Source organism: Colossoma macropomum, unplaced genomic scaffold (genome assembly GCF_904425465.1).
Source record: "Colossoma macropomum unplaced genomic scaffold, Colossoma_macropomum, whole genome shotgun sequence".
Classification (NCBI taxonomy): domain Eukaryota; kingdom Metazoa; phylum Chordata; class Actinopteri; order Characiformes; family Serrasalmidae; genus Colossoma; species Colossoma macropomum.
The window spans coordinates 1,417,501-1,445,313 of NW_023495303.1; the positions used below are offsets into that span (position 1 = coordinate 1,417,501).

General features: G+C 40.1%; 1 protein-coding gene across 1 annotated transcript in view; it reads left to right on the forward strand.

The window, feature by feature from the left end:
- Nucleotides 1-27,285, forward strand: part of adarb1a (adenosine deaminase RNA specific B1a) — a 56,704-nt gene extending 29,419 nt beyond the window's left edge. Inside the window, exons 4-12 of the mRNA XM_036562056.1 lie at nucleotides 9,450-9,530; nucleotides 12,491-13,416; nucleotides 15,019-15,133; nucleotides 16,474-16,642; nucleotides 19,034-19,185; nucleotides 22,255-22,423; nucleotides 24,766-24,947; nucleotides 25,266-25,444; nucleotides 26,271-27,285. Coding sequence (XP_036417949.1) covers nucleotides 9,450-9,530; nucleotides 12,491-13,416; nucleotides 15,019-15,133; nucleotides 16,474-16,642; nucleotides 19,034-19,185; nucleotides 22,255-22,423; nucleotides 24,766-24,947; nucleotides 25,266-25,444; nucleotides 26,271-26,447 — 2,150 coding nt within the window. The 3' untranslated portion in view covers nucleotides 26,448-27,285. The remainder of the gene's footprint in view (nucleotides 1-9,449; nucleotides 9,531-12,490; nucleotides 13,417-15,018; nucleotides 15,134-16,473; nucleotides 16,643-19,033; nucleotides 19,186-22,254; nucleotides 22,424-24,765; nucleotides 24,948-25,265; nucleotides 25,445-26,270) is intronic.
- Nucleotides 27,286-27,813: the final 528 nt, after the last annotated feature.

Consider the following 27,813-nt stretch of genomic DNA (forward strand, 5'->3'; position numbering starts at 1 on the left):
TTTAAGTCCATTTATTGTTAAACTGTGTTGAACAATCAGCAGAGCTTTATTTTACTGTAAAGGAGGATTATTTTATTCTTACCTACTAATCTGATTCAGCTGTGGAGCCACAACAGGGCAGTAAAAGACCCGGACGCTGTCCCAGGCACTTCCATTTACACTTACAGTTGTCTAGGGCGGCTCTAGCAGGGCAGATATTTTACCAGCTTGTGGCAAAGGTAGCGTCCTATAAAAGTGCCTCGTTTAAAGTCACTGCGCTCCTCAGTATGACCCGTTCTACTGCCGTGGTTTTTCTATGGAGATTTCATGGCTGTTCTCTGACTTTCTCTTGCAGGAAAGTTCTTAAATTTCCTCATTTTTTAGGAACGTTATCCTGTAGTGAACAGAGCAGCTTGTAGCTGTAGCAGGCGTGTGAATGTATTTTACGCCTTTGGTCAGGAACAAGTGAAAGAAACAGCAGAGACACACTTTCTCACTGTGATAATGCTTGTAATCCTCTTTCATAAAAGGAGCCACTTAAGCATGATAATTAATTTAACAGGCCGGAGCGTCCGGCAGTGATTAAAGCACTTTAAGAAGCATTTAGGGCTCAACAGGGGCCACACGCGGTGACTTTCCGTGTGGACGTTTGTTTCTTAGCTCTGCCTGGGTTGTTTTGGAACTAGTTTAAAGCAATAGTTTGGGGAAAAGCAGATTTTCCCCTCTTAACTCCCAGAGTATTCAGCCAAGACATGTTTGGTGTCTGAACTTTGCTTCTTTAGTTTTGCACTGGAGCTATGAGGCTAATGTAGCTAACAAGCAATGGAAGCTTGTGTACACCAATTAGCGTGGTGCTAACTGCAAGCCTTTGTCACACTTGCTTCAAACTGTGTGGAGTTTGATCTTGTGGTTTCTGGCACTGTTTGATACACCAATCTTTTGCTTCTTGTTTTCTGCTTCCAAAGATGTGACATAAACGGACATCACAGCTTGCAGCAGTGAGGAGCGCTGCTAACAAAGCTAACAAAGAGATCTAAAGAGTAATAAAGCTTGTTAAATCTTTTATTTTTAGTGTGCTTTACACCCCTCCAGCTGCACATAGTGATCTTAGGCTTATGTGCAGCTGTTTGGCCATGAACACCCATTTCAATCGGCTTCTGATGCACGGTTCTTGCGCTAATGTTGGTTCTGAAGGCAGTTTGGAGCTCTGTAGTGAGCGATGCAACAGAGGACAGGTGATATTTATGCGCTACAAGCTTCAGCCCGGCTCCACTCTGTGAGTTTGCGTGGTACTTCCATTTTACAATAATAGCACTTACAGTTGTCTAGGGCGGCTCTAGCAGGGCAGATATTTCACCAACTGACTTGATCTTTTGTCTGTCCTTGTTTTTGTTATTGATTTCTACCCAGTTCTTCCACCCCTGAGGGTGAGGGCTAGCAAGTGCTTCGTCTGAGAGACGTGAAACTCCACCACATCTCTTCAAATTGCAGCTTATGTAACGTTGTTGGACTGCTCACCATGCTTGGAGGAGAATGCTAACTGCTACTTCTGTCATGTCAGCTAACAGACAGCTGCCCTGGCTGGCATAGCAGTGAGTGATGGGGGGATATTTACATCAGAACATCACATTATGCTCTGTTAACTGGCAGATTAGCATATCTTACTTAAATTATGTGGCTCTACTATTTATGAAAATGAAAAGATTGAATTAGCCAGTGCTCAACATTAACCCTATGGAACTGAGCGTCATGTTGGCCCTTTTAACTTGTTTAAATCTACTGCCAGACTAGTTACAGCGTTAGCATGTCCACCTCGGCCAGAACAAAACGTATCAGCATGTAGAATCAGAGCTTCCTGACTGCCACCATGTTTCCTATCACTGTGTAGAAGATGCACAAGGCTTCTTTTAGTGTTGGATGGAGTGAGTTTACGCACCCACTCAGGGCAAAATTCAGATCAGTGAGTGCTTGTTAATGTTTTGTTTAGTCAGAGTAACAATAAAACACTACTTAAGTGTGGCTTTCAGGTGTGTGCAAAAGTGTTGGTGCCTCGGTTTTTGTCGATTTTTGAGGTAAAAATAAGTTCTGCACGTTTTAATGCACAAATACTGTAGTTTGGGATAAGAGGGAGGATTGTAAATGTTATTTTTTTCCTTCATAATCCCAGTGCAAGATCCACAGTCCGTCAGGTCAACACATCGAGATGGAAAACTCCCTGTTCTCATCAGGGGTGGAGGGGGGAACAGCGCTGGAAAGTTATTTTCTCTCGCTGTCTGTTTGGAAATATTGAATTATTGCAGGAATCAGGGCAGAGCGAATGAGATAAACAGCCTTGCTCTCTCTCTTTCCCTCTCTCTCATGCTCTCTCGCACTGAGGGAGATAAAAAAAAAGCCTTCGTTTCCTCCGGCGAAGGGGAAGGGGTGTGAAATGTTGTGAAACGGAGTGTGAGTTTAATCCAGTTGCGGAGGGAAGTGAATTTCGCGCCGAGGCTGACCATGCAGGACACGGGGTTCAGTACATCTGTGGCTCCCTTTGTTTCTTTTATTTATCACAGGTTCGGCTAGTTAATAGGACTAAAGTGAAACGATGGGGAGGCAGGAATTACAGTAGCTCGTTGTTCATAAGCATACATATGTATACTGTCACAGCGTCAATGAACAATGTTTATGGACCATTTCTGTCTTACCTTTGATCACTCAATGCACTGAAGTAGATGTGCACTTGGACATTTTGACATGGTACATTTTAGCTTTTGTAGTGAAAGAGCTTTCCCATTTGATAGGATGATCCGACGCATCCCTCGGCAGAGCTCGGGCCTTGCGCTCCATCCCCCACCCACTCACGGCTCTCTCCCTGCCGTCCTCGCTGGAGTTTGTAGCCGCTCAGTGTTCAGGCCCCACCTTCCGGCAGGCTCTCGCAGCCGCCATCAGGGCCCGGGGGCGGGCACTCGCCACAGTGATAAATCTGTGTAGGCCCAGTCCTATCTGTGGTTCATGCATATGTGCATTTTAGCATGTTTAGCATTTTTTTTTTACCAGGACTTATTCATAAGCTATTCTCAATACCTCATGGGTGTGGAATCAAACAGCTGTGACCCTGGTTACGTTCCACTGTCTGTGGTAGCTTGAGTCTCAGGTAAAACGTTGCAGAACAAATCCAGATGTTTGTAAACAAATTACTTTGCGTAGTTCAAATGCCCAAAAATAGTTCTGTTGCTGTAATATCATATATAAAGCCAGCTACAGTTTGGCATTTTACAGTTTGTCCACTGAAAATAGTCGAAAACCCCAAAGACGCCTCTGGAAAGCTATTCTAGTAATATTTGTTATATGTATCGAAGGAGAGATCAGGATCTATAGTCACACCAAGGTTTTTGCACCTGATGCAACTGAGAAGCTGTTGAGTTTAAGCATTAAATTAGTTAGTTTCTTTCTAGCAGCTTTTGGACCAAGAAGAAGAACCTCCGTGTTGTCTGAGAAGGAGGAAGTTGATCATCTGGTTTGGTCAATATATACAATTGTGTGTCATCAGCATAGCAGTGGAAATTGATGCCGCCTTTACTGGTACCCAGCGGTAGCATATACAGTGCAAATAATAGCGGCCCAAGAACAGAGCCTTGTGGAACACCATTCTTTACTTTTGTATGAACAGAGGACGTGCCATTTAAATTAGACAGTTTCTAGCCCAAGAAGAAGAGGAACCTCTGTTTTGTCTGAGTTGAGTAGGAGGAAGTTACTTGACATCCGGTCTTTTATGTCTTTTACACAATCCTCGATCTTATTAAGTTGAAGTTTATCATCAGGTTTGGTTGATATATATAACTGTGTGTCATCAGCATAGCAGTGGAAACTGATGCCGCGTTTACTGATAATGATACCCAGTGGTAGCATATATAATGTGAATAAAAGAGGTCCTAGAACAGAGCCTTGTGGAACACCACACTTGTGCAAGAACAGGTGATTCGACGGTTACATTTACAAACTGACAGCGATAAGGCAACACCCCCATACCCCTCCCCCACTCACCATGTGCCTGTCGCATACCATCTTTACCGTTCTTTTTAGAATAAACTGATTAAAAACGCTCACACATTAAATAAGCTTTACCTTGGGTACATTTTCTCAAAATTGGTGACTGTATGCAAAACTCCTGCTGGTGTGGGTTCATGCCTGGGTTTCATCTCTTTTAATGATGCACCCCTTGAGCCCCCTTATAGGTATCTGAATTATTGTGGAGTATATTCCACAAAATGAACATTAAAATTGAAATTGCTTGCAGGCTACTTATGTTCTCTCAGTCTAAAGGACACACTGTTCCACTAATTTGGAATTCTTTTTAAAACTACTCATTATGCAGTTTTTCTTTCATTTTCTTACAGTTCTTTAACCCTCTGTGGTCTGAGGTGATTCTCTCGATTTGTTCATCTCATCTTAAATCCCCCTCTAAAGGCTCTTCATATAACATGATCCTCATATGTTTCATATCAAAATGCTCCGTTATCTTCATCACTACTTTCCAAAAACCCTTCAGCAGCTGTAAACTCTCTGCACGCCATTTCACATGAGTCTCCGATGTGGACTGAATGAAGAATGAAGGCTTTCCGGCGTGATGGTAAGTCCTTAGTGATTTCCTGAATGTCCATTGGTCAGTTTCACACAGAATGTAGACGGACACACGAATCCACCAGTTCCACATGGTGAGAGGCATATGACGTGTATCTCAGCCCCTCTTCATAGGCTTATAACTCCGGATGTGAGTCTCGTATGATCTCGTGATAAGATGGAATGGAAAGGGCGGCTCTACAGATTCAGGAAGTGTTTGAACTGGATTTCTGAGCTGGATCATCACAAAGATACAAACACAGATATAGAAACAGAGAATTTGATGCACGGGTGAGTTCGTTGATCCCAGAGGGTTAACTGAACTTTGGTAGCACTGCTCAAAAGGTTTACATACAGCCCTGGATGGTAGTGGGGTAGGCTCATGAAAATACAGTGCTCATAGATGATCTCCATTATCTCTGGAAAAGTCTGAGTATGAGGTTGGAAAAAGTGATTGCTATTGGGTAAGGAGTGTGTGAGTGTGTGTGTGTGTGTGTGTGTGTGTGTGTGTGTGTGTGTTTGTGTGTGTGTATGTTGACATGGCTTACAGTTTGATTAGTGTGTGTTATTGACTCGGACTCAGCTCTTGCCTGTGGCTCTCTAAGGAGACCAACGCCAAATGAAAGCTGTCACAAAGATTTTCCAGCTCCTGCTGACCACACATAGTTTGTATTACTATCTTTTTGAGGACTTTTATAGGTATTGTGATATAAACTGAGTCCGTTCTACAGTTTCTCATTAGGTTGAATGAATAACCGACTCTAAATGTAGGTATTGTGATATAAACTGAGTCCGTTCTACAGTTTCTCATTATGTTGAATGAATAACTGACTCTAAATGTAGGTATTGTGATATAAACTAACTCTGTTCTACAGTTTCTCATTAGGCTGAATGAATAACCGACTCTAAATGTAGGTATTGTGATATAAACTGAGTCTGTTCTACAGTTTCTCATTAGGTTGAATGAATAACCGACTCTAAATGTAGGTATTGTGATATAAACTGAGTCTGTTCTACGGTTTCTAATTAGGCTGAATGAATAACCGACTCTAAATGTAGGTATTGTGATATAAACTGAGTCTGTTCTACAGTTTCTCATTAGGTTGAATGAATAACCGACTCTAAATGTAGGTATTGTGATATAAACTGAGTCTGTTCTACAGTTTCTCATTAGGTTGAATGAATAACCGGCTCTAAATGTAGGTATTGTGATATAAACTGAGTCTGTTCTACAGTTTCTCATTAGGTTGAATGAATAACCGGCTCTAAATGTAGGTATTGTGATATAAACTGAGTCTGTTCTACAGTTTCTCATTAGGTTGAATGAATAACCGACTCTAAATGTAGGTATTGTGATATAAACTGAGTCTGTTCTACGGTTTCTCATTAGGTTGAATGAATAACCGGCTCTAAATGTAGGTATTGTGATATAAACTGAGTCTGTTCTACGGTTTCTAATTAGGCTGAATGAATAACCGACTCTAAATGTAGGTATTGTGATATAAACTGAGTCTGTTCTACAGTTTCTCATTAGGTTGAATGAATAACCGACTCTAAATGTAGGTATTGTGATATAAACTGAGTCTGTTCTACAGTTTCTCATTAGGTTGAATGAATAACCGACTCTAAATGTAGGTATTGTGATATAAACTGAGTCTGTTCTACAGTTTCTCATTAGGTTGAATGAATAACCGACTCTAAATGTAGGTATTGTGATATAAACTGAGTCTGTTCTACGGTTTCTCATTAGGTTGAATGAATAACCGGCTCTAAATGTAGGTATTGTGATATAAACTGAGTCTGTTCTACGGTTTCTAATTAGGCTGAATGAATAACCGACTCTAAATGTAGGTATTGTGATATAAACCAAGTTCTTGTAATGGTGCTGAAGCAGTGCTGAGCGCTGTCCGTGGTGCTGAATCATAGTTTGGTGCTGTGGTTTCTGGTTGAGATCCTGTTTTGTTGTGAGGGTCAACAAAGTGAATAATTGTAATGTGTAAAGCTGTTAAAGTGTCAGTAGCAGCTTTTAGAGAAAGACCTCCTGTTACCAGCAGGGCTTTCACGCTCAGCGGTGGCTCAGTCTCGCTTTCAGTCATCTGAGTGAAAACAGTGTGAGTCATGCAGTCAAACTGTTTTTACAGTCTGACGGTAATAATTGTGGAGCAATTTTAATCCAGTATGAATCTGCAGTGTGTGTAGTTTTACAGTAATAATTGTGGAGCGATTTTAATCCAGTATGAATCTGCAGTGTGTAGTTTTACAGTCTGACTGTAATAATTGTGGAGTGATTTTAATCCAGTATGAATCTGCAGTGTGTGTAGTTTTACAGTAATAATTGTGGAGTGATTTTAATCCAGTATGAATCTGCAGTGTGTGTAGTTCTACAGTCTGACAGTAATAATTGTGGAGTGATTTTAATCCAGTATGAATCTGCAGTGTGTGTAGTTTTACAGTCTGACAGTAATAATTGTGGAGCGATTTTAATCCAGTATGAATCTGCAGTGTGTGTAGTTTTACAGTCTGACAGTAATAATTGTGGAGTGATTTTAATCCAGTATGAATCTGCAGTGTGTAGTTTTACAGTCTGACGGTAATAATTATCGATTGACTTTAATCCAGTTTGAATTAATAATTATTTAGTGATTTTAATCTACTACGAGGGTCATTTTTATTCTTATATTATTTATCCATTGGAAGGCTCTTTTGGGAACCAAAGTGATTCTTCTTTTACTCCGAAGAACTCCTTTATTTCTGAAAGTATGTTCCCTCATTTTGATTGCCTGTAGAAAATGTAATATTTTAAGCATTATTTTAAAATGTTCTCTTTAGTATTTGAAGAATGTGAACATTGTATAATATTTATTTTCATATCAGATCTTCCATTGGTGCTGGTGTATGGCTCTCACTTTCATAAACGTTCCACATTCTGTGCTCCTCATTCTATTTTGAGGGTCATGTAGGAGTTCTGTTGGTGTTGTTTGCTTTTCTCTTGGTTTCTTGAGGCTTGACATTCAGTATATTACACCAAAAAAAAGAGATCTGTTTGGGTATGTGTGCTGTAATGGTCTGATTTATTGATTCTCTCAGGCTTGTTATAAAACATATTACCATCGGTCCAACTTTTAGAGCCCCGAGGACCCGTGTCTGCTGCCGTGGACCAGACTTGTTTATCCAAAGTAGCCAAAATCCATCCATAATCCAAATACATACCAAAATATCTTCATCAGCTGTTTATTGATTAGTGTTATTTATATAATATTAATATTGACCCACAGAAAGACGGTCCACTGCTCAGTTTGTTTATTAGCTACCTAAGCTAATTGGCTTTGTTTGAATGTTAGCCTTCTTTAGCTAAATTAGCTAGCTAACAGGTTCTCACATTAGAACTTATAAACAGCAGATTGAGGTTTTATAAAGACCTGCCATTGTCGTATTATTCTAACATGACACAATGAAAAGAAATAGTAAAAGAAAACAATAGCAATTTAGCTAAGATGAGTTAGCTAAACAGATAATGGCTTGCTCAGATTGGAATTTGTGAAAAACAGATTTTTTAAACTTTGAATCAGTAAATTAAAAATGTAAAATAACCAAGTTGAGTACTTATTAGAAGTGAAATCCACTAGTGCTATCATTTCATTTTACTAAAATTATAGTAAATTATATTAAAAATTATTCTGAGGTTTACTTATACTAAAATTTACTAATGTTATTATTTAATTGTACTAAAAGTTTAGTTATCATACTGTAAATTATTGCAAAGTTCACGTATGCTAAAATGTACTAGTGTTATCATTTGATTTTACTAAAATTATGGTTATCATACTGTAAATTATTCTTAAGTTTACTTGTACTAAAATCTGGTAGTGTTGTAATTAAATTATATTAAAATGATAAATTATACTATAAATTATTGTAAAGTTTACTTATATTAAAATCTACTAGTGTTATCATTTAATTGTACTAAAATCACAGTAAATTGTGCTACAAATTATTCAGAAGTTTATTCATGGTATCATTGGTAGTGGTGGTATCATTTTGTTGTGCTCTAATTATAGTAGATTATACAATAAATTATTGAGAAGCTTACTTATACCAAAAACTACTGGTGCTATCATTTAATTTTGCTAATATTATATTAAATTTTACTAAAAATTATTCTGAAGTTTACTTATGCTAAAATGTACTACTACTGTCTTTTAATTGTCCTAAAATTATAGTAAATTTTACTTACAATCACACTAAATTTTAATCTTACTAAAATCTACTAGTACTATCATTTATTGATGCAAAAATTAAATTAATAAATTCAATTATACTTAAAAATATGCTCAAGTTTAATATACACAAATCTACTGGTACTGGTGTTTATCTGAACTAAAATTATATTCAGTTACATTTAAAACTGTAGTAAAATTTAATTATACTAAATCTACTAGTGCTATCATTTTAAGTCTACTCTAAAAGTATTATATCTCTGTAGGTTTATGATTTATCTTACGTTTTTTTTTCTCCTTTATTTCTGGCAGCAGTGTGTCAGACGTTTGACTTAGTATCTGGAAATAATAAATTATATATTTTTGAAATATTGACTTAGTATCTGAAAATACTGTCATATTCTGGAAATATTAGTATCTCTTTTCTTTCAAATTTTTTTCTCAAGATTTTGTGTTTCACATATTATGTTGAGATAATATGTTATATTTATTATATTATATATAAGTCATTATTTCTGGATGATATTAATTCATTTCAACATGACATTGACTCGAAATTTGGAGAAAAGGTGTTCTTACATTTTTAATATGTTTTTCTTAAATTTTCTCCATTGTTTAAATGTCTCTCTCTCTCTCTCTCTCTCTCTGTAGGCCGTGCTGGTTTGAGGCTCAGAGGTCAGCAGAGGTTTTTCGGTTTGAGTGTTGACGAAGAAGACAGTATGAAGAGTATGAGTAAGTCTCTGTCTCTGTCTGTCTGTTTCTTTTTGTATTTGTGCCATTCTCTCTCTCTCTCTCTCTCTCTCTTTCTCTCTCTCTCTCTCTATCTTTCCCCATCTTCTCTTTCTACTCGTTGCTGTCGCACTCTTTATCTTTCTTCCTCAGTCCTGCCACGCGAGTCAGATACGCTTTGAAAACAGAAGTCAAACAGACATTAAAGCTCACTGAAGCTGTGCGCAGAAGCATTAGATCGCCTCTGTTTGTCGCTAAAGCCCGGTTTCAGGGCTCGCGGTCAGCAGGCAGAATGGAGGGGCCGGGATTAGAGGCCCGGCCGGCGCACGATGATGGGGCCTTTTTTATTTGTTTGCGGAAAATGGAGGGATTGTCCTTGAGACGGAGGCGCAGGCAGGAGGAAGGAGCGGCTTAATCCCTCGCTCCGAGCGAACGCAGTGGCGTCTCCTGCATTCTGAAAAGGGAGTTTTTGACCTCTTGACTTTGAGAGGAGTGGGAGTGCACTCCATGCAGCTAAAGAGAGGTTCTAGATTTCCAACAGCACTGAAAAAAATACTCTATACCGTAACGTGTTGCCAGGTAATCACTGTAATTAGTATTTACAGCACTCATACTATAGTGGTTATTTACAGTAGTGACCCTGTTTTGAATGAATAACCGACTCTAAATGTAGGTATTGTGATATAAACTGAGTCTGTTCTACAGTTTCTCATTAGGTTGAATGAATAACCGACTCTAAATGTAGGTATTGTGATATAAACTGAGTCTGTTCTACAGTTTTTCATTAGGCTGAATGAATAACCGACTCTAAATGTAGGTATTGTGATATAAACTGAGTCTGTTCTACAGTTTCTCATTATGTTGAATGGGATTTTTACCAGTGTTTTTCGAAAGCGTGTCCAGCATAGCAAGAGTAGTTACGAAAGAATTAGCATTTGTGGGCGGAGCCTGAATAGGCCAATAGTGTACGATTGTAAGAAAATCGTTGGGAGAAAGAGATTACACGCTAACACTCATGCTAACTGCTCTCTCTTTGATGTTTTTCTTGCTTTACACTTCTATTCTGTTTCTATTTCCAGCTCTTTTACCAATTATACTTCACCTTTTTTCCTTAATGAAAGTCAAAAAGATCGTAAATGTACGTTATGCTCATTATTGCTTGCCTCTCTAACGCTCTAATGATTGTTTATTGTATTTATTTACTTCATTTGTTTAAATTAAGGACTGGGTCCTTGACCTTGACAGGGACCTATCCACCCCCTCCCTCAGCCCCCCTCTCCCCCACTCCTTTCTATTCTCTCGTTTTTTTCGTCCTGGAGCACCAAATGGAGTAACCTAACGAGCTTTTGCTGCAGGATGTTATAAATGAGAATTTACGCTCAGCTTTGGTAACTGGCGCTCGTGATGTGGGTTTCTTTAAAAATGGACTTATTTTTCATGCATTCTTGACTTTAGTGGGTACATTAACAGCTGTATAATTTGTTTTTTATTGCCCAAGGTTCAGTATAGAGCCCAGAGTGAAGATATACCAATCTGCACAAACACCAGGATTAGAATTCAGTTCCATATCTTTTCAAAAATGATTCATAAGCCAGTGGCGGTGGCCAGTTTAGTTACTGTCTAATTTACTTTGCCCATCATCAGTTTTTGTTACATGGTGAAACTTTGATGCAACTAGTTGCAGGTTTTGAGTTGCATGAACTAGGACTTAATTAAAAGATAACTAAAGTTGCATGCAACTGGGGCCGGATATCGAAATGTAATACTTTTTTGGTTACCTCAAAGCTACCAAGTGTGGAAAAACATTCAAAACCAAATTTCAGTACCTAAGCAGTCAGGCTTATCAGCATCCGTGAGCCAAAAATCTTGCTTCTTCTGAAATCTAGACTTTAGCTGTGCTATTAACCTTAGTGCTTCCTTAATTTGTCCGTTGTGGTCAGTAAATATACCCACTTCCAGCACCTCACACTCATTTCTGCTTTAAGACTCGCTCAGTTCCACCACCCCACACTCAGTTCGTCTTCAAACCACGCCCACTTTATCAAGGGTATCGTCAGGGATCAGTGTCGAGGTCAAGGTATTGGTATCGAACATCTTTAGTGACACTTAGTGATACTTTATTGCTACCCTACATGCGGGGAATTCGATTATTCAGCTAAATAGCAAGAGTAGCAGCTAGTTTTTTCATATCGGATCAATTTACATGGTTCACGATATCTGTAGGCCAATAAAGTACAGCAAATGCTAGCACAAGCAGCTGTGTTGGTGTTAGCTGGCTAGGTAGCTAGTTAAGCTAACTGGTGACCAGCATTCATTCATTAAGAAAAGCAAAAATCATGCTCACTGTCATGGCTCAAGTGATGAGCTGCTTAGCAACCTTGAATAAAATCACAGGATCAGGATCAGAAGGAGCTCGTTCTCGGTCATCCAAAAGACGACCCTGTTTGATTTCCTTGTTTGTGATTTGTCGGTTGAAATGCATTGATTTAAAGGATATTGTTTGATGTCTGGTATGTTATCTGCGTTTCGATCATCTGTTTCATGAAATTTGTTTTGAAAAGTTCATCCCGTTGCAGCTGATGCAACAGACTAACAGGCAAGTTTCTGAAATTGATGCAGGCTTAATGTTTTTTATGTTGCAATGCAAGTGAAATTTAGTGTCATGTAAATTTTAAGCGAAGTAAAGTTGCGTGTAAGTTTGACCAGCGCAAAGTCTCAGTTTCACTGTATGTTATTACAGGTGAGTTGAAATTCAGTGATCGTTCTCCGACCTGTACCTCAGCTTTGATAGTTTAGCGTGTAGCAACACCCTGAATCTTATGTAATACTTTCTAGAATGATTTTTAAAAGAACCCACATCACCTAAACCTGGTTACAAAGGAGAGATGAACCAATCTCTAAATTTTGCATTTACAAGATCCTGCACCGAAGGCGTTGTAAGTTGCTCTCTCTGGGCATCGCAGGTTCTTTCGCCACTGATGTTAAAGAGAACCGCAATGTGGACAACCTGTCGTCCAAGGAGGGGCTTGGGGAGGGGCTCCAGCTGGCCAACGGAAGCACCCCAGGCTCAGGCCGTAAGCGGCCATTGGAGGAGGGCAACAACGGTCATGCCCACTCCAAGTTCCGGCCTAAGAAGCGCAAGAAAACACCAGGGCCAGTGTTGCCCAAAAATGCCCTGATGCAGCTGAACGAGATCAAACCGGGTCTACAGTACAAATTGTTGTCCCAGACTGGACCAGTCCATGCACCTGTATTTGCTATGACCGTGGAAGTCAACGGTCAACTCTTTGAGGGCACGGGGCCGACCAAGAAGAAGGCCAAACTGAACGCAGCCGAAAAGGCGCTACGCTCTTTCGTCCAATTCCCCAACGCTTCCGAGGCTCACCTAGCCATGGGGCGCACACTGACCATCAACACAGATTTCACTTCAGACCAGGACGACTTCCCTGACACTCTCTTTAACGGCTTCGAGACTCCCGTCCCACCCGAAGATCCATTCTGCTTGAATTCCAGCTCTAACAAGCCTTTATCCTCCCTGGATGAGTGCCGGCTGCCCATCCCGCTGTCCCACGCCACCCTCCTCCCTCTGACCTCTGTCCTCACGGCGCCGCCTGTAGGCCACGGAAAGAATGCGGTGATGATCCTCAACGAGCTGCGGCCAGGTCTCAAGTACGAGTTTGTGGCTGAGAGCGGTGAGAGCCATGCCAAGAACTTTGTGATGGCCGTGACCGTGGACACCCGTGTCTTCCAGGGTTCGGGGCGGAACAAGAAGTTGGCGAAGGCGCGGGCAGCCCAGGCAGCGCTGTCCGGCCTTTTCAACATGCAGCTGGACCAGACACCTTCCAGGCAGCCCATTCCCAGAGATGGCCTGCAGCTTCACCTGCCACAGGTACGAATGCAACAAACGACTTCTTAACCTTGTATTATATTTATGTTCCAATACACAAACTCTAAACCCTAAACTCAGTGCTGTAGAGCAGACTTTGACAGTAATTGTGTACATATGAGTTTCTTAGTCTTTGAATATGTCATTGGTCATGTAGATCCTTCAGAGAGAAAATTGTATTGCATTCTGAAGTCGGTCACAGTCATGTGTGGCTCTTTTGTTAAGTGATTATTAATGGCAGTAATGCTCTTTGTATATTCACTGCTTTAGAATTCCTCGCTTCAGTGGCTGTGTTGATCTGACACTCGTCCTCATAAAAGCGCCTGCCAATCTTCATTAGTGAGATATTAATTAAATCAGAATCTAATTGTGATTGAGGCGGCTTTGAAAGGGAGTCAGACGTTAAACCCTTAAGCTTTCTGTTTGCGTCCACGGCGTTTATTTACACATCAGATAATCCTGGCTCCGTAATCCCTCTATTTCCCTCAGCATAATGAGGCAGAGAAATAAACTAATCTTAATTAACATCAGAGACTTCAGAGCTGCTCAAACAGGAAAATGCATCACTGTCACCTGTGCCAGTGATACAGAGGATTTCCTGAAAGCGTTTGTGTTTATTGTTCTTTTGCGTCCGTGGAATCGCTTTCACTGTTTTACTGTGTTTGTTTATGTTAATAATTCAGCAAAAAGTGTCAAAAAATAGTTGATCAGCCAAGATACCAAGATGTGAAGAAGGTTTACTGGCCAACCAGGCATTCAAAAAAGTGGTCAGCTAGTTACACACACTGAAAAAACACAGGTAGTCAGTGCTGAGTATTTTATTAGTGTGCTAATAGGTACTGGGGTGGCAGTGGTTTGAGGTGTAAGATGTGCGGTGCAGAACAGTTTTTGTTGCCTTTCAGACTCAGTCTCAGGTATTCTGCACACTGTCTGATGTAAACTGCACCCTAAAATCACCACAGCTCTCAGAATCACTGAGAATCAGGCCAGCTCTGGTCCCTTGCGCTGTCTGATGAGAAGCAAAGCTAAATGCTAGTAGGAAACAGTTACCAATAAGAGAGATACAGGCCTAGTTGCTGAACCAGGAAACCAGGAACCGGTAATCTAGATATATATGTCTATGATTTTACCAACTCAGCACAGCTACTAGTAGTTCACCTTCACACTAGGCTCTAGGTTTAGCTTAAACATGGACATTTGATGCTTATAAGACTTTCGAACAATATAATTTTACTCATAGTGCAGGTATCTTGATAGGTGAATTTGGTTTTAGCCATTTTACGTAAAATTGTTTATCTGGATAAAAAGAACGGCTCAATTTGGCTAACCAGATATTCAGATGTATGGCTGCGTTCTAAAGCTGGGCTAGGTGGGCTGCATTTCTAGAGTGCTACTAGATTGATTATTGGTGTTTTCAAATTTTGCGCCAACTCCTTTACGATGAGCCTTGGTAGACTCCGTTTAGAGCGTAACAAATATCCTTGGTGCAACCGAGGACCCTTTTTTCAGCCTAGCTTACACATCCAAATATTAGTGTGTTTATTGCGTTGAATTGTTGTACAAATGTGTCATTTGTGTGTGTGTGTGTGTGTGTGTGTGTGTCAGGTCCTGGCAGATGCCGTGTCCCGGCTGGTGGTGGAAAAGTTCAGCGAGCTGACGGACAACTTCACATCGCCTCACGCACGGCGGAAAGTGCTTGCGGGCGTCGTCATGACAACAGGTACACATGCTTTTCGGCCTCCGCATAAAAGAAGCCCATATAGCTGCCGTATGGACTAATAAACATAAAAAGGTCAGAGCAGAGAAACAGTTTTACTCAAGCGAGAGGTTTATGTACAAACCTCCACGAAGGTTGGGACAGTTGACATTTGGCAAAAAAGAAAGCAGTGACTTGTAAATCCACTTTGATCTTTATTTTAAACTGAGTATGAGTATTTTAAACTGTTCTGATTAAATTGTTGTGACTTGGTTTTGGGCCAAAAATGCCCAGTTGCATTTTTACGTGCCCGTTTACAGCCCTGTGATTTGGCCCTGGAATAAAACGAGCGGTTTCCCTTTTTTGGGGGGCTCATGAATAATCTGATGAGCTCTGCTCTGATTGGCTGGTTTACCGTGAAGGCTCACATGCAGGAAAATAAAATGAACCTCCATGGTCATCATACTATTTAGATAGCTATGCTAGTTACTCAGAGCTTGCTAGTAGCTACTTGCCTGCGATCTCAATAACAACACAAAGTAAATTAAAGCTGTTCGTTCACTATGACACTTTCGGTTTAAGCTGATCTGCTTCAACCATCACAAAGTGATAAAATCTCACAGCATGGCTGCTTACAGGCTGCTGTTGTGTTATGATGCTAATAAAGGTGGAACTGCCACTCCGTCTCTTCACACTCATTGTCCATGTTATCCTAAAAAAGTAGAAATTAACACTAGGAACATTGTTAAATGTTCAGAAAACATCTTAATCAGGTGATGCACTCATGCCTGGGTATAAGAGGAGTTTCCAGGGAGGGCAGGGTCCTTTATAAGCGAGAACGGGTTGAGACTTGCCACTTTGTCAAAAAATGCGTCAGCTAAAAATCCAACAGTTTAAGAACAAGGTATTTCACCCTCTGCTGTGCATACCATCATTACAAGGTTCACAGAATGCAGAGAAATCATAAAAGGCAAGGACGAAAACCACAACTGAATGTCTGTGACCTTCGATCCCTAGCGTAAAGTTCAAAAGCTTTCTGGGAAAGCTCATTAATGTTAAGATATGCTGCCTTTTAGATGACGTCTTTTTCAGAGACATCTATGCTTGTTTTACAATGGTAAGCCACATTCTGGAAAAAGCAAAGCTGGTGTAGCAAAGTGGTAAACTTACATAGGCCCAACTTTTTTTTGAGAAAGCATAAAATTTGACAAGAGTGTATATTTAAAAAAATAAAATAAAATAAGGTAAAACATAAAATATCATGCCCCATGTCTCCTGAATTTGCGCCAGCGATTGTAAATATGTAAAAGTGAACTGGACTTTAGATCTAAACCTTCAAACACTGCACTGTTCCTGATGGACAGGGACGGACGTAAAGGATGCTCAGGTCATCTGCGTTTCAACGGGAACCAAGTGCATAAATGGAGAATACATGAGTGACCGGGGACTGGCACTGAACGACTGTCACGCAGAAATCATCACACGGCGTTCACTCATCAGATACCTGTACAGCCAACTGGAGTACTTCCTCAGGTCAGTCACTGCACATATATGCTCACGCTGACCCCTTTATTAGCAACATCTGACTTGTATCTACACTCATTGTCCATTTTATCAGGTTGACTTACCATATAGATGCACTTTACATATATGCAGATATATGCAAACTGTGGTCCATCTGTTTCTCTGCATAATTTAATAGCCCCTGTTAATCAATGATCAGGACCCCACAGGACCACCACAGAGTAGGTATTGTTTTGGAGGGGAATTGTTTTTAACACAACATCTCAGTGTTACTGCTGAACAGAACAGTTAAAAAATGTCCAGCTAACAGATGTCCTGTGGCTGGAAACTGACCACTGATGAAGGACTAAAGGACTACTAACACAAACTACACAAACTGTGCAGCAACAGATGAGTTAGCATCTCTATTTTTACATCTACAAGATAGACAAGTAAGGTAGGTGTGTCAAAGGCTACATTCACACTGCAGATAAATGTTGCCGAAATCTAACCTTTTTCTTCATATCACAAACACATCTGTGTTTTTTATGTGACAGTATAAACAGAAAAAAACCCACTGAATCTGACTATGGTATGCGCCCGTCCCCTGGGCCCCGATGATGGCTGTGAGAGGCGGAACAGGGCAGGAAGGCGGAACCCAGACAAAAACCTCGTGAAGACAGCAGGGAGACAATGAAATCCGCAAGGGAGTCGGATACAGTGCACGAGTCCCAAGCCCCACCTCCTAGGCACCGCCTTCGGTCCCGGGGCAAGGCCACTTTAATTTACCTCACGTTCGACCCCGGCAGCTGAGATACGGAGCGGGCGCAGTGACAGGAAGGCAGAGCAACGAGCTCCCTTGCCCACTCGATTCAGGTGCTCACGCTGCCCTCAATGCGAGCCAGCTGATGCTGATCGGGTCTCTCTCTTCCCTGTGGCTCGCATCATCTGGCTCGCATTAAGGGCAGCCTAAACCGAGAGGGGTAGGGAGCTCATTGCTCTGCCTCACCGTCACCATCCTCACTGCGAATCTCGGACGCCAGGGTCGAACGTGAGGCAAATTAAAGGGGAGGTGAGGGTTGGGACTCACAGGCCATCCCCCACTCCCTTGAGGATTTCCTCCTCTCCCCACTGTCTTCGTGGGGTTTCGTCTGGACTCAGAGTTTGGGCCCGCCTTCCTGCCCGCTCTCACGGCCATCATCGGGGCCAGGCGTATGCCACACTGACATTTTTGATTCTGATTTGAGCCTCTGCAATTGCACAGCAATGCAACCTCTGAACAGTCAAAACAAATCTTTATGACATTCCAAACATATCTTTAAAAATGCTTTTTTTAAAAATACAATATTATAACGAAACATTAAACCGTAATAAAATGTTAGGTAATTATCATGATAAAAATATCAGTACTTGCCTAAAAGATACAAGGTAGATGTACCTAATAAAGTGGACAGAGAGTACACACTCATCTATGCCCCCATGAAGTGGTCAATAAACGGGAAATTGTCCTCATGAAGAGATGAGCAGCAACTCACACACAGTCAATTGGCAAAGTCGTCTTTGTTGTCTGAAGTTTGCTTCTTTAGTTTTAGCACTGGAGCTACGAGGCTAATGTGGCTAAAATGCACTGAAATCTTAAATGCACACTGATTAGCATGGTGCTAACTGCATGCCTAAACCATCACACTTTCTTCAAACTGTGTGGAGGTGTCCAGTAACCTCTAACAGACTTGATTATGTGGTTTCTGACACTGTATGACATACTTTTGTCTATAAAAATGGACAGAAGTACGTACAAAATTCAAGCTTCAAGATTCTTAAGGCTACTGTTTTTAGCTTTGTGATCCATGTTGATAGATAACAGTGTGGCATGCAGTGTCGGAAAACCACTCAGTCAAGTCTATTGGAGGTTACTGAACATCTCCACACAATTTGAAGTACGTGTGAGGGTTTAGACATGCAGTTAGCACCATGCTAATCAGTGTGCATATAAGCTTTCAGTGCTTGTTAGCTGCATTAGCCACGTAGCTCCAGTGCTAAAACTAAAGAAGCAAACTTCAGACACCGAACATGTCTTTGCTGATTGATTACATTTGGGGTAACTGTGCAAACTAAAACCGTTGGCCACGTTCCCTTTAGTGGAAATTCAGCTCTGAAAGTCATTCCCACTGGGCTGCGGACTGGAACAGTGATTTCTAGATCCCATTTCAGAAGTGCATTATGGGTTTATTGTGTGTGTAATCGGTGGGTCATGGCTTGTTTGAAGGGTCTGGTGTTAAATAGTGATTGAGTGATGGGTTTGATGAGTGACCCTGCTGCTCATTTTCAGATTTAGACTTCATTTTCTGGCCATTTTAGCAGCTCATGAAGTAGCGTCCGACTGTGTGTGTGTGTGTGTGTGTGTGTGTGTGTTTTGCGCAGTAACAATCCTGAGGATCACGCAAGGTCAATATTCCGTCGCTGTGAGCCGTGTGGTTACCAGCTGAAGGAGGGTGTTCAGTTCCACCTGTACATCAGTACGTCACCCTGCGGAGATGCTCGCATCTTCTCTCCACACGAGGCCGCCGTAGATGGTGAGTATCAGCTCTTAACTTCTTCCTGAAGGCCCCCTAGTGGCCGTTCTGCTGTTGGAACAGGAATCGACTCTTAATTAATCAAATGAAATAAACTACGACTCTGTTGTCTCTCTGTGTGTGAAATGTTGGGACTCTGTGTTGAGCTGTTAGTGAACAATGAGGGTTGACAGGGAGGATTGGGAACCTCCTGCTGTGAAAAACTATTCACACCTCTCCACAAAGACAGCCGTGCCGAGATAAAAAGGACAACAGCGGCTTTCTTCATATCAATCGATCCTGAACAACTGACATAAAAAACAAACACCGTTTAAACACGATAAAGACACTTTTATATCAACGTTATTGAAGAAAAACATAATTCAGTCCAAAACAGACAGAAATGGCATTTTATAGCTACAATGAAAATGGGTTAATGAGTCATATCTGTTCAATTCAGTTTAGTTCAGTTCAGTTCCATTCAAATCACTTCAGTTTAATTCAGTTCCATTTAAATTGCTTCAGATTAATTCAGTTCAGTTCCATTCAAATTGCTTCAGATTAATTCAGTTCAATTCCATTCAAATTGCTCAGATTATTCAGTTCAGTTCATCAAATTGCTTCAGATTAATTCAGTTCAGTTCCATTCAAATTGCTTCAGATTAATTCAGTTCAATTCCATTCAAATTGCTTCAGATTAATTCAGTTCAATTCCATTCAAATTGCTTCAGATTAATTCAGTTCAATTCCATTCAAATTGCTTCAGATTAATTCAGTTCAAGCCAATCTAATCGGTTCAGATTAATTTGGTTCAGTTCCATTCAAATCGCTTCAGTTTAATTCAGTTCAGTTCAGTTCCATTCTGTTGACTTCATTTGAAATCAGTTCAGTTCTGTTTAGAGGTGTACAAAAGGAATCAGTTTATTTTCGCTCCAAACTTATAATCGGAAATCAGTCATTTTGTTTGTTTTGTGCTGTAATTGTAGGATGTAAATAACATGGGGTAGTTATCATACTGTATTTGAACGCCTATAATCTCATAGCATAATTTGTATGACTAGTTATCCAAATTGCCTCTTATTTACGATGGAGCATTTTATTGATTTATATAATTTAAATAGGCAACTGATTCTGTTTCTTTACAAATAAAAATGACAATTTGACCCATTTTACAGCAATTAATATTATTTATACTGCAATTGTGGCTCATAGAAAGCACTGTAAATGTGCTATTGTGTTTCTAGCCCTGGAAATCTGTAAAGAAGTTGAAATAGGCTACAAAGTTTCACTTCAGTTTAAATCAGTTCAGTTCAGTTTCTTTAAATCACGTTCAGTTCATCTAAATTTACTTCAGTTTGGTTTATTTCACTTACGTTGATTAAATTCAGTTCGGCTGAGTGTGTTAATTCAGTGCGTTGTAATTAAATCCAGTTAAGATGAACTTGCCAATTTTCTGATGTTCCCGGGAACGTAATGAATTTGGGCAAAACTCATTAGCATATTTGGCTTTTGAAGCTGAATTTAAAAAGGAATTTAAGAAACAAGAAACGAAAGCGCAGCTGTTACGGCGTGTTCACACCACACAAATCAATATGGATTATATGAAAATCTCTGAGGCCTCAGTCCTGGGACTGTGTGATTAGTCTCATCGCCACGTAATCCCTGCCATGACAGACACGGTGGACGCCGTTCCCTGTAAGACGCTGATAAAGAGGAAGCTAGCAGGCCGTAGTCCATATCAGAATGCTAATCTCCTGCGCCTCCGCTGATAGGGTGAGATATCTGTGGCTGCTGTCTTCCCCTGTCAGAGCTGTCTCTATTGAACAAAGCCACATAAGCTCAGCTGCTACGTTTCTGTCCGTCAAGCATGTTTTCCTGTGACGGCCGTTTTTCTCACTGATAATTTGATTCGTCTTATCATGTTTCCGCAGCGTTTGAAATGATGAGTGTTAGAGTTAGTAGAAGCAGTGATCAAATCTCCCGAACACAGAGCAGATCAAGGTAAATGCAACATGACTTCATGAACTGTAGTTAGTGAGAGAGTCCGGTGCCACCTTAAATGGGTTTAGCCAAATATGCTAGCATTGGTAACAAGTTTCTCCTTTAGAGGTTCCTCTCAGTGGTTCTTCCTCAAGCTCTTAGGGAGTTTATCATTTTGAGTCTTGGTTCTTCTCAGTGGTTCTTCATCGTGCTTTTCGGTTGTCTTTCTTTTTGAGTTTTGGTTTTCCTCGGGCTCTTAGATATCTCCCTATTTTTGAGTCTCAGTTCCTCTCAGTGTTTTTAACTCATGCTCTTAGCAAGTTTCTCATTTTGAGCCTTGGTTCCCCTCAGTGGCTCTTCCCCACGTTCTTAGTTAACTTCTCCTTTTTCAGTCTCGGTTCTTCTCAGTGGTTCTAGCTCACGCTGTTGGCAAGTTTCTCATTTTGAGTCTCAGTTCCTCTCAGTGGTTCTTCCTCGTGCTTTTATATAGCTTCTCCTATTTGAGTCTTGGTTCTCCTTAGTGGTTCTTCCTCATGCTCTTAGATAGCTTTTTCTTTTTGAGTCTCGGTTCCTCTGAGTGGTTCTTTTTCTTTCTCTTAAGGAGTTTCTCCTTTTAAGTCTCGGTTCCTCTCAGTGGTTCTTTTTCATTCTCTTGAGGAGTTTCTCCTTCTGAGTCTCGGTTCCTCTCAGTGGTTCTTCCTCGTGCTTTTATATAGCTTCTCCTATTTGAGTCTTGGTTCCTTCCTCATGCTCTTAGATAGCTTTTTCTTTTTGAGTCTCGGTTCCTCTCAGTGGTTCTTTTTCATTCTCTTGAGGAGTTTCTCCTTTTGAGTCTTGGTTCCTCTCAGTGGTTCTTCTTCATTCTGTTAGGGAGTTTTTCCTTTTTTAAGTCTTGGTTCCTCTCGATCGCTGCTATTGCGCCCGTCCGAATAGGGCTTTAGATCTTTAATCAAGCTGAGCCGACTGTGTTTGTGACAACAGCACCATAACTGACAACTTTTTTACTATAGGCTGGACACTACAGTGCAGCAGCCCCTTAGAGCTGGAGGGTTGGGCCCGTCTCCATTTCAGCCCATCACCAGTGACGTGTACGTGTGTCTCTCTGTGCAGATCAGGGCGACAGGCACCCAAACAGAAAGGCTCGAGGGCAGCTGAGGACCAAGATTGAGTCAGGAGAGGGGACCATCCCAGTGCGCACCAGCAACACCATCCAGACCTGGGACGGAGTTCTGCAAGGAGAGAGACTACTGACCATGTCCTGCAGCGACAAGATCGCCAGGTATGACCGTTTGTTTGCACTAAAAGGGACTCCCACGCCCTGGCCACTTTATCAGAAACCCCTCTCTTGTAGCTTCACCCTGACCTTGCTGGTGTACAGTTTGTGTTAGCCAGCCTCTAGCCAATCAGATCACTGGCCACTACAACATCACTATGCTTAGAATGGTCCACTGCCCAAATAATCTCTGGTCAACATTAGAAACTGACTAATGATGATCCGTGCAGCAACAGCTGGGGTCTAGTCTGTAGCTGTAGGTGGCCAGCCGGCTAGGGCTTTCCAACAAAGTCACTAGTGAGTATAAATATCTTATCCATGCTTTTTCCAGGTTTATTCTTGGATATAAGCAGCCACTGATTGGAGCCCAGAGTGTTTTTTTCCAAGTGTTTGTCGGGATGTTTTAAAGCTGGCAGGTGGCTCTTTCCTCTAAGACGTGCTTTTGGCATCGTCTAGTCGTGGGCTTTCATCAGCAAGACTGCTGGCAGCTGTTTCTTCACGCACTCTCTCATGGTGATTGGTATTCACAAATTCACTGCTGACTACAGGTGTCCTGCTATTTCTACTCTCCCATTTGATTACACTCATGGGGTGAAGTATGAGCCCCCCCAAAAAACACACAGAGGTTTGTTTTTGTACTTTGGCAGGATAGAGTGTAATACATATGTCCCATATGTAAATATCTATATATAATGATCCCATATGTTTTATATGTAACACATATAATAATGTTTACACACACACACACACACACACACACACATATATAGATATAGATAGATTTCTTGTTCTATTGATGTCCATTACAACTAAAGTATATAATCATGTACATATATATATATATATATATATATATATATATATATATATATTATGCCCAGTATGCTTTATGTGTATATGTATGTAATAATAATATGCCACTTATGCATTGTATATATGTAAGTAATACTAATATACATGATAGGTGTATATATGTATCTATATATGATAATGTGTCCAATATATATTATATAAATGTAAGAATTTAAAAGTAATAATAATATGTCTGATATGCATTACATATATATATATATATATATATATATATATTATTAAATTAATTAAGTCATAATAATAAAATGTTATATATATAAAGATCTATACGTAACAAGAATTTTCTAACTCTAACCTCAGGAACCAACAGTTTTGCTCTTTCTTTTGTTCTGAAAATGTATGTTCTGCGTTCTGCTCCGTTCTCCTCAGAGCCTGTGCTCTAGCACATTCTGAAAACAGCTGATTGGCTCATTGGAAAGATCTAACGGTCCAATCACTGCCCAAAATGCTCGTGTCAGTGCCCGCCCCCCACAGTGCCTCGATTAGGGGCTGATTACAGCTCTGATTACAGCACTTACAGAGGCAGTCAACCTGCTGAGACACCACTCCCTCTCCCACTCACTGAAACACACACACACACACACACACACACACACACACACACACACACACTCATACACATACACACGCACATCTGCCTGCACACATGTTCACACAAACACACACACATACAGCTGTGCACACTTGTATTGTGGTGTATTCTGATGCTTGACAGGCTGATCCTGTAAGGTGACGGTGTAACAAAACCACTTTCACACGTACATTCTTAAAGGGGAATTCCACCATTTTCTTCAAAATTCCTGCACAGTTAAATTGTTGAGATGTAATCAGAGAGATTCAGAGTGGTTTGGTGTGAAATGGTTCAGACGTCTTTACAGTGGTGGTGATAGGAACCAGGGGTCGTCATGACTACAACACAAATATAGACATTTTATTTACTATCCAGAACAACCAGTGGACCTACACGAGTCTTCTGAGTTTATATGGGAATGTTGATGATGGAAAATAGTGAAAATGTCATTGGGGACTATTATGCCATAAAAAATGTACTCCTGGCATAAATGGGTTAAAAAATGGTTTTGAATGACTTTGTGTACATCTTAAGCATTTAACTGTGGGGAAATTTGGAAATATCAGTGGAATTCCCCTTCACGTAGAAGTAAAGGTATCGGTGAAAACAGCTTTCTCTTACAGGAGCTTTTGCTGTTTGTGTTTGTGCTGTATTTTGTAATCAGTCCCTCCACATGACTCTTTAGAGACTAATGAAGCTGAAATAAAGGATAATAATAATTATAGCCTGAATTAATATGATTCTTAAGCATGTGGTGTGATTAGATTTTCTTTTTACCTTTTTCTCTCCTTTTCACTCTCTCTCTCTGTCTGTCTCTCTCTGTCTCTCTCTCTGTCTCTGTCTCTCTGTCTCTCTCTCTCTCTCTGTCTCTCTGTCTCTCTCTCTCTGTCTCTCTCTCTCTCAGGTGGAATGTAGTGGGGGTGCAGGGCTCCCTCATGAGTTATTTTTCAGGACCCATCTATTTCTCCAGTATAATTCTGGGGAGTCTGTATCATGCGGACCACCTGTCTCGCGCCATGTACCAGCGCATTGCAGACATAGAGGAGTTACCCCAGTCTTTTACCCTCAACAGACCACTGCTCAGCGGTGAGACCACCCACAGCCCAGCACATCCATATGGAGTTCTAATAAAATTAACATCCACAATGAAGTTCTAATAAAATAAATATCTAGAATGGAGTTCTGATAAAATTAATATCCAGAATGAAGTTCTAATGAAATTGATATCCAAAAAGAAATTATACCAAAATTCATATCCAGAATGAGGACTAGACTTTATAAGTTATTATTAAATAAAACACATTTATCAATATGATAACTCTGAGTGGTAAAGTCTCTCACTCCCCCTCTCTCTCCCTCTCTCTCTCCCTCTCTCTCTCCCTCTCTCTCTCCCTCTCTCTGTAGGTATCAGTAATGCGGAGGCGAGGCAGCCCGGTAAAGCTCCTAACTTCAGCGTGAACTGGACGGTTGGAGATCAGGGGTTAGAGGTCATTAATGCCACCACGGGGAAAGATGACCTGGGACGACCCTCTCACCTCTGTAAACACGCACTGTACAGCCGCTGGGTCCGCCTACACGCGAAGGTGGGCTTTAATGGCTTTAATGTCTTAATCAGGTGTTAAAATCACTCTTATGAATGACACTGTTTTTATTTATTTATTATTATTATAGTATAGCAAACTAAATCAAATATGAAACAAATTTGTTTTCCTCTAAAAATAACACAAGAAAACAAATGAACCATTTCAACAACTTTAACTGAGGTTCACAGACTCAGTTTTTATCACAATACCTACATTTAGCGTCAGTTATTCATTCAGCCTAATGAGAAACTGTAGAACAAACTCAGTTTATATCACAATACCTACATTTAGAGTCAGTTATTCATTCAGCCTAATGAGAAACTGTAGAACAGACTCAGTTTATATCACAATACCTACATTTAGAGTCGGTTATTCATTCAGCCTAAAGAGAAACTGTAGAACAGACTCAGTTTATATCACAATACCTACATTTAGAGTCGGTTATTCATTCAACCTAATGAGAAACTGTAGAACAGACTCAGTTTATATCACAATACCTACATTTAGAGTCGGTTATTCATTCAACCTAATGAGAAACTGTAGAACAGACTCAGTTTATATCACAATACCTACATTTAGAGTCAGTTATTCATTCAACCTAATGAGAAACTGTAGAACAGAGTCAGTTTATGTCACAATACCTACATTTAGAGTCAGTTATTCATTCAGTCTAATGAGAAACTGTAGAACAGACTCGGTTTATATCACAATACCTACATTTAGAGTCAGTTATTCATTCAGCCTAATGAGAAACTGTAGAACAGACTCAGTTTATATCACAATACCTACATTCTGTGGAATAACTATCTCTCTCTTTCTCTCTCAGCTCTCCCAGACTCTGAGGATCAGAGTGGACCGGCCAGCTACGTACCACGAGGCCAAACAGGGGGCGGCAGAGTACCACACCGCCAAACAGACTCTGATTAAAGCCTTCCAGAAAGCAGGCCTGGGGGCCTGGGTCAAAAAACCCATAGAACAGGACCAGTTCTCCCTCAACCAGTGAGAGAAAAACAAAAAAAAACAAAGAGAAAAGAAAAGGGAAAGAGCATGACGGGACTGTTTTAATTATTTAAAGTACTTTTATGACTCTTTTATGTTGTGTATGCTACTGTTTTTTTAATATGTCGCCTCCATTTTGTGGTTTTCTACTGTAAGTTCCTCCTAACCCTTCTCATATCACAGCTATGTTACTGGAATATTATCAGTGTTATATTTTATGCTGATATGTTATTGAGAAGTTTTATTTTTCCAGTTGTGCTAAGTTTTCAGTTTGCGCTAATGTCCAAAAACAAGGAATTAGCATGTTGCTAACTGGATTTTTTATTCTTGTTGCAAGATTTTTTTGAATTGCTTGACCAGCTTAACAAGATGCTGATTATTATAGTGGCAGCTTTTTGCATAGCATCTTCCTTTTATTGTTATTATTATTATTGTTATTATTATTATTATTATTATTATTATTGCTGCCATTTGTAATGTTATTTTACAATTTACCTCATTATTCGTTGTTATTTGAACACCAAGCTGATTTTTTTTACTGTGGTCCACTTTTCCTGTTTGCAGAAATGAATGTCAAATTCAAACAAAGATTCCCTTTAATATTTAAGATTTTAAAGAAAATCCTTTTTTTTCTTTTCGCATGTGAATGAATGGTAGGTGTGAAAAGCACAATCCAGCCTAATACATGCTCAAAATTTGCTTTTTTTATTTTTAACTGAGTTGAATGTTAGAAATAATACCCAAAATTGTCTACGCTTGTTATTTTTTGTCATTCCAACCAGTTGATGTTCACATAGTTGTAGCTAGATTTTGTTATTAAAGTTGAATTCTGCAAATATGAACAGTTTTGCAGTTAATTTGTGCTAAAATCTTGCTAACATTATGCGTGGCTTCAAATACTGTGTCCCAATTTCACGTTTTTGTTCGTGTTTTCATACTACAATACCCAGCATGCATAGTCCCTGACTGCTAGCCTAGCCACTGGTCTATAAAAGCTGATAAATACAACCAAGCTAGCATTAGTTAAGCTTTTACCTTAATCCTAGAACATTAAATTAGAAATCAGTTATTCTATCCTTATTTAGCACAAAAGGAAAATCAGAGACAAGTTTTTACAGACAGAAAAATGAGCCAAACTGAGGTAACTTATCTAGATGTCCTGACTGCTAGCCTAGCCACTGGTCTCTAAGCTAATAAATACAACCAAGCTAGCATTAGTTTAGCTTTTACCTTATTTCTAGAACTTGTTAAGCTAGAAATCAGTGATTCTATCCTTATTTAGCACAAATTGAAAACCAGAGACAAGTTTAAACAGACAGAAAAATTAGCAAAACTGAGGTAACTAGATGTCCTGACTGCTAGTATTAGCC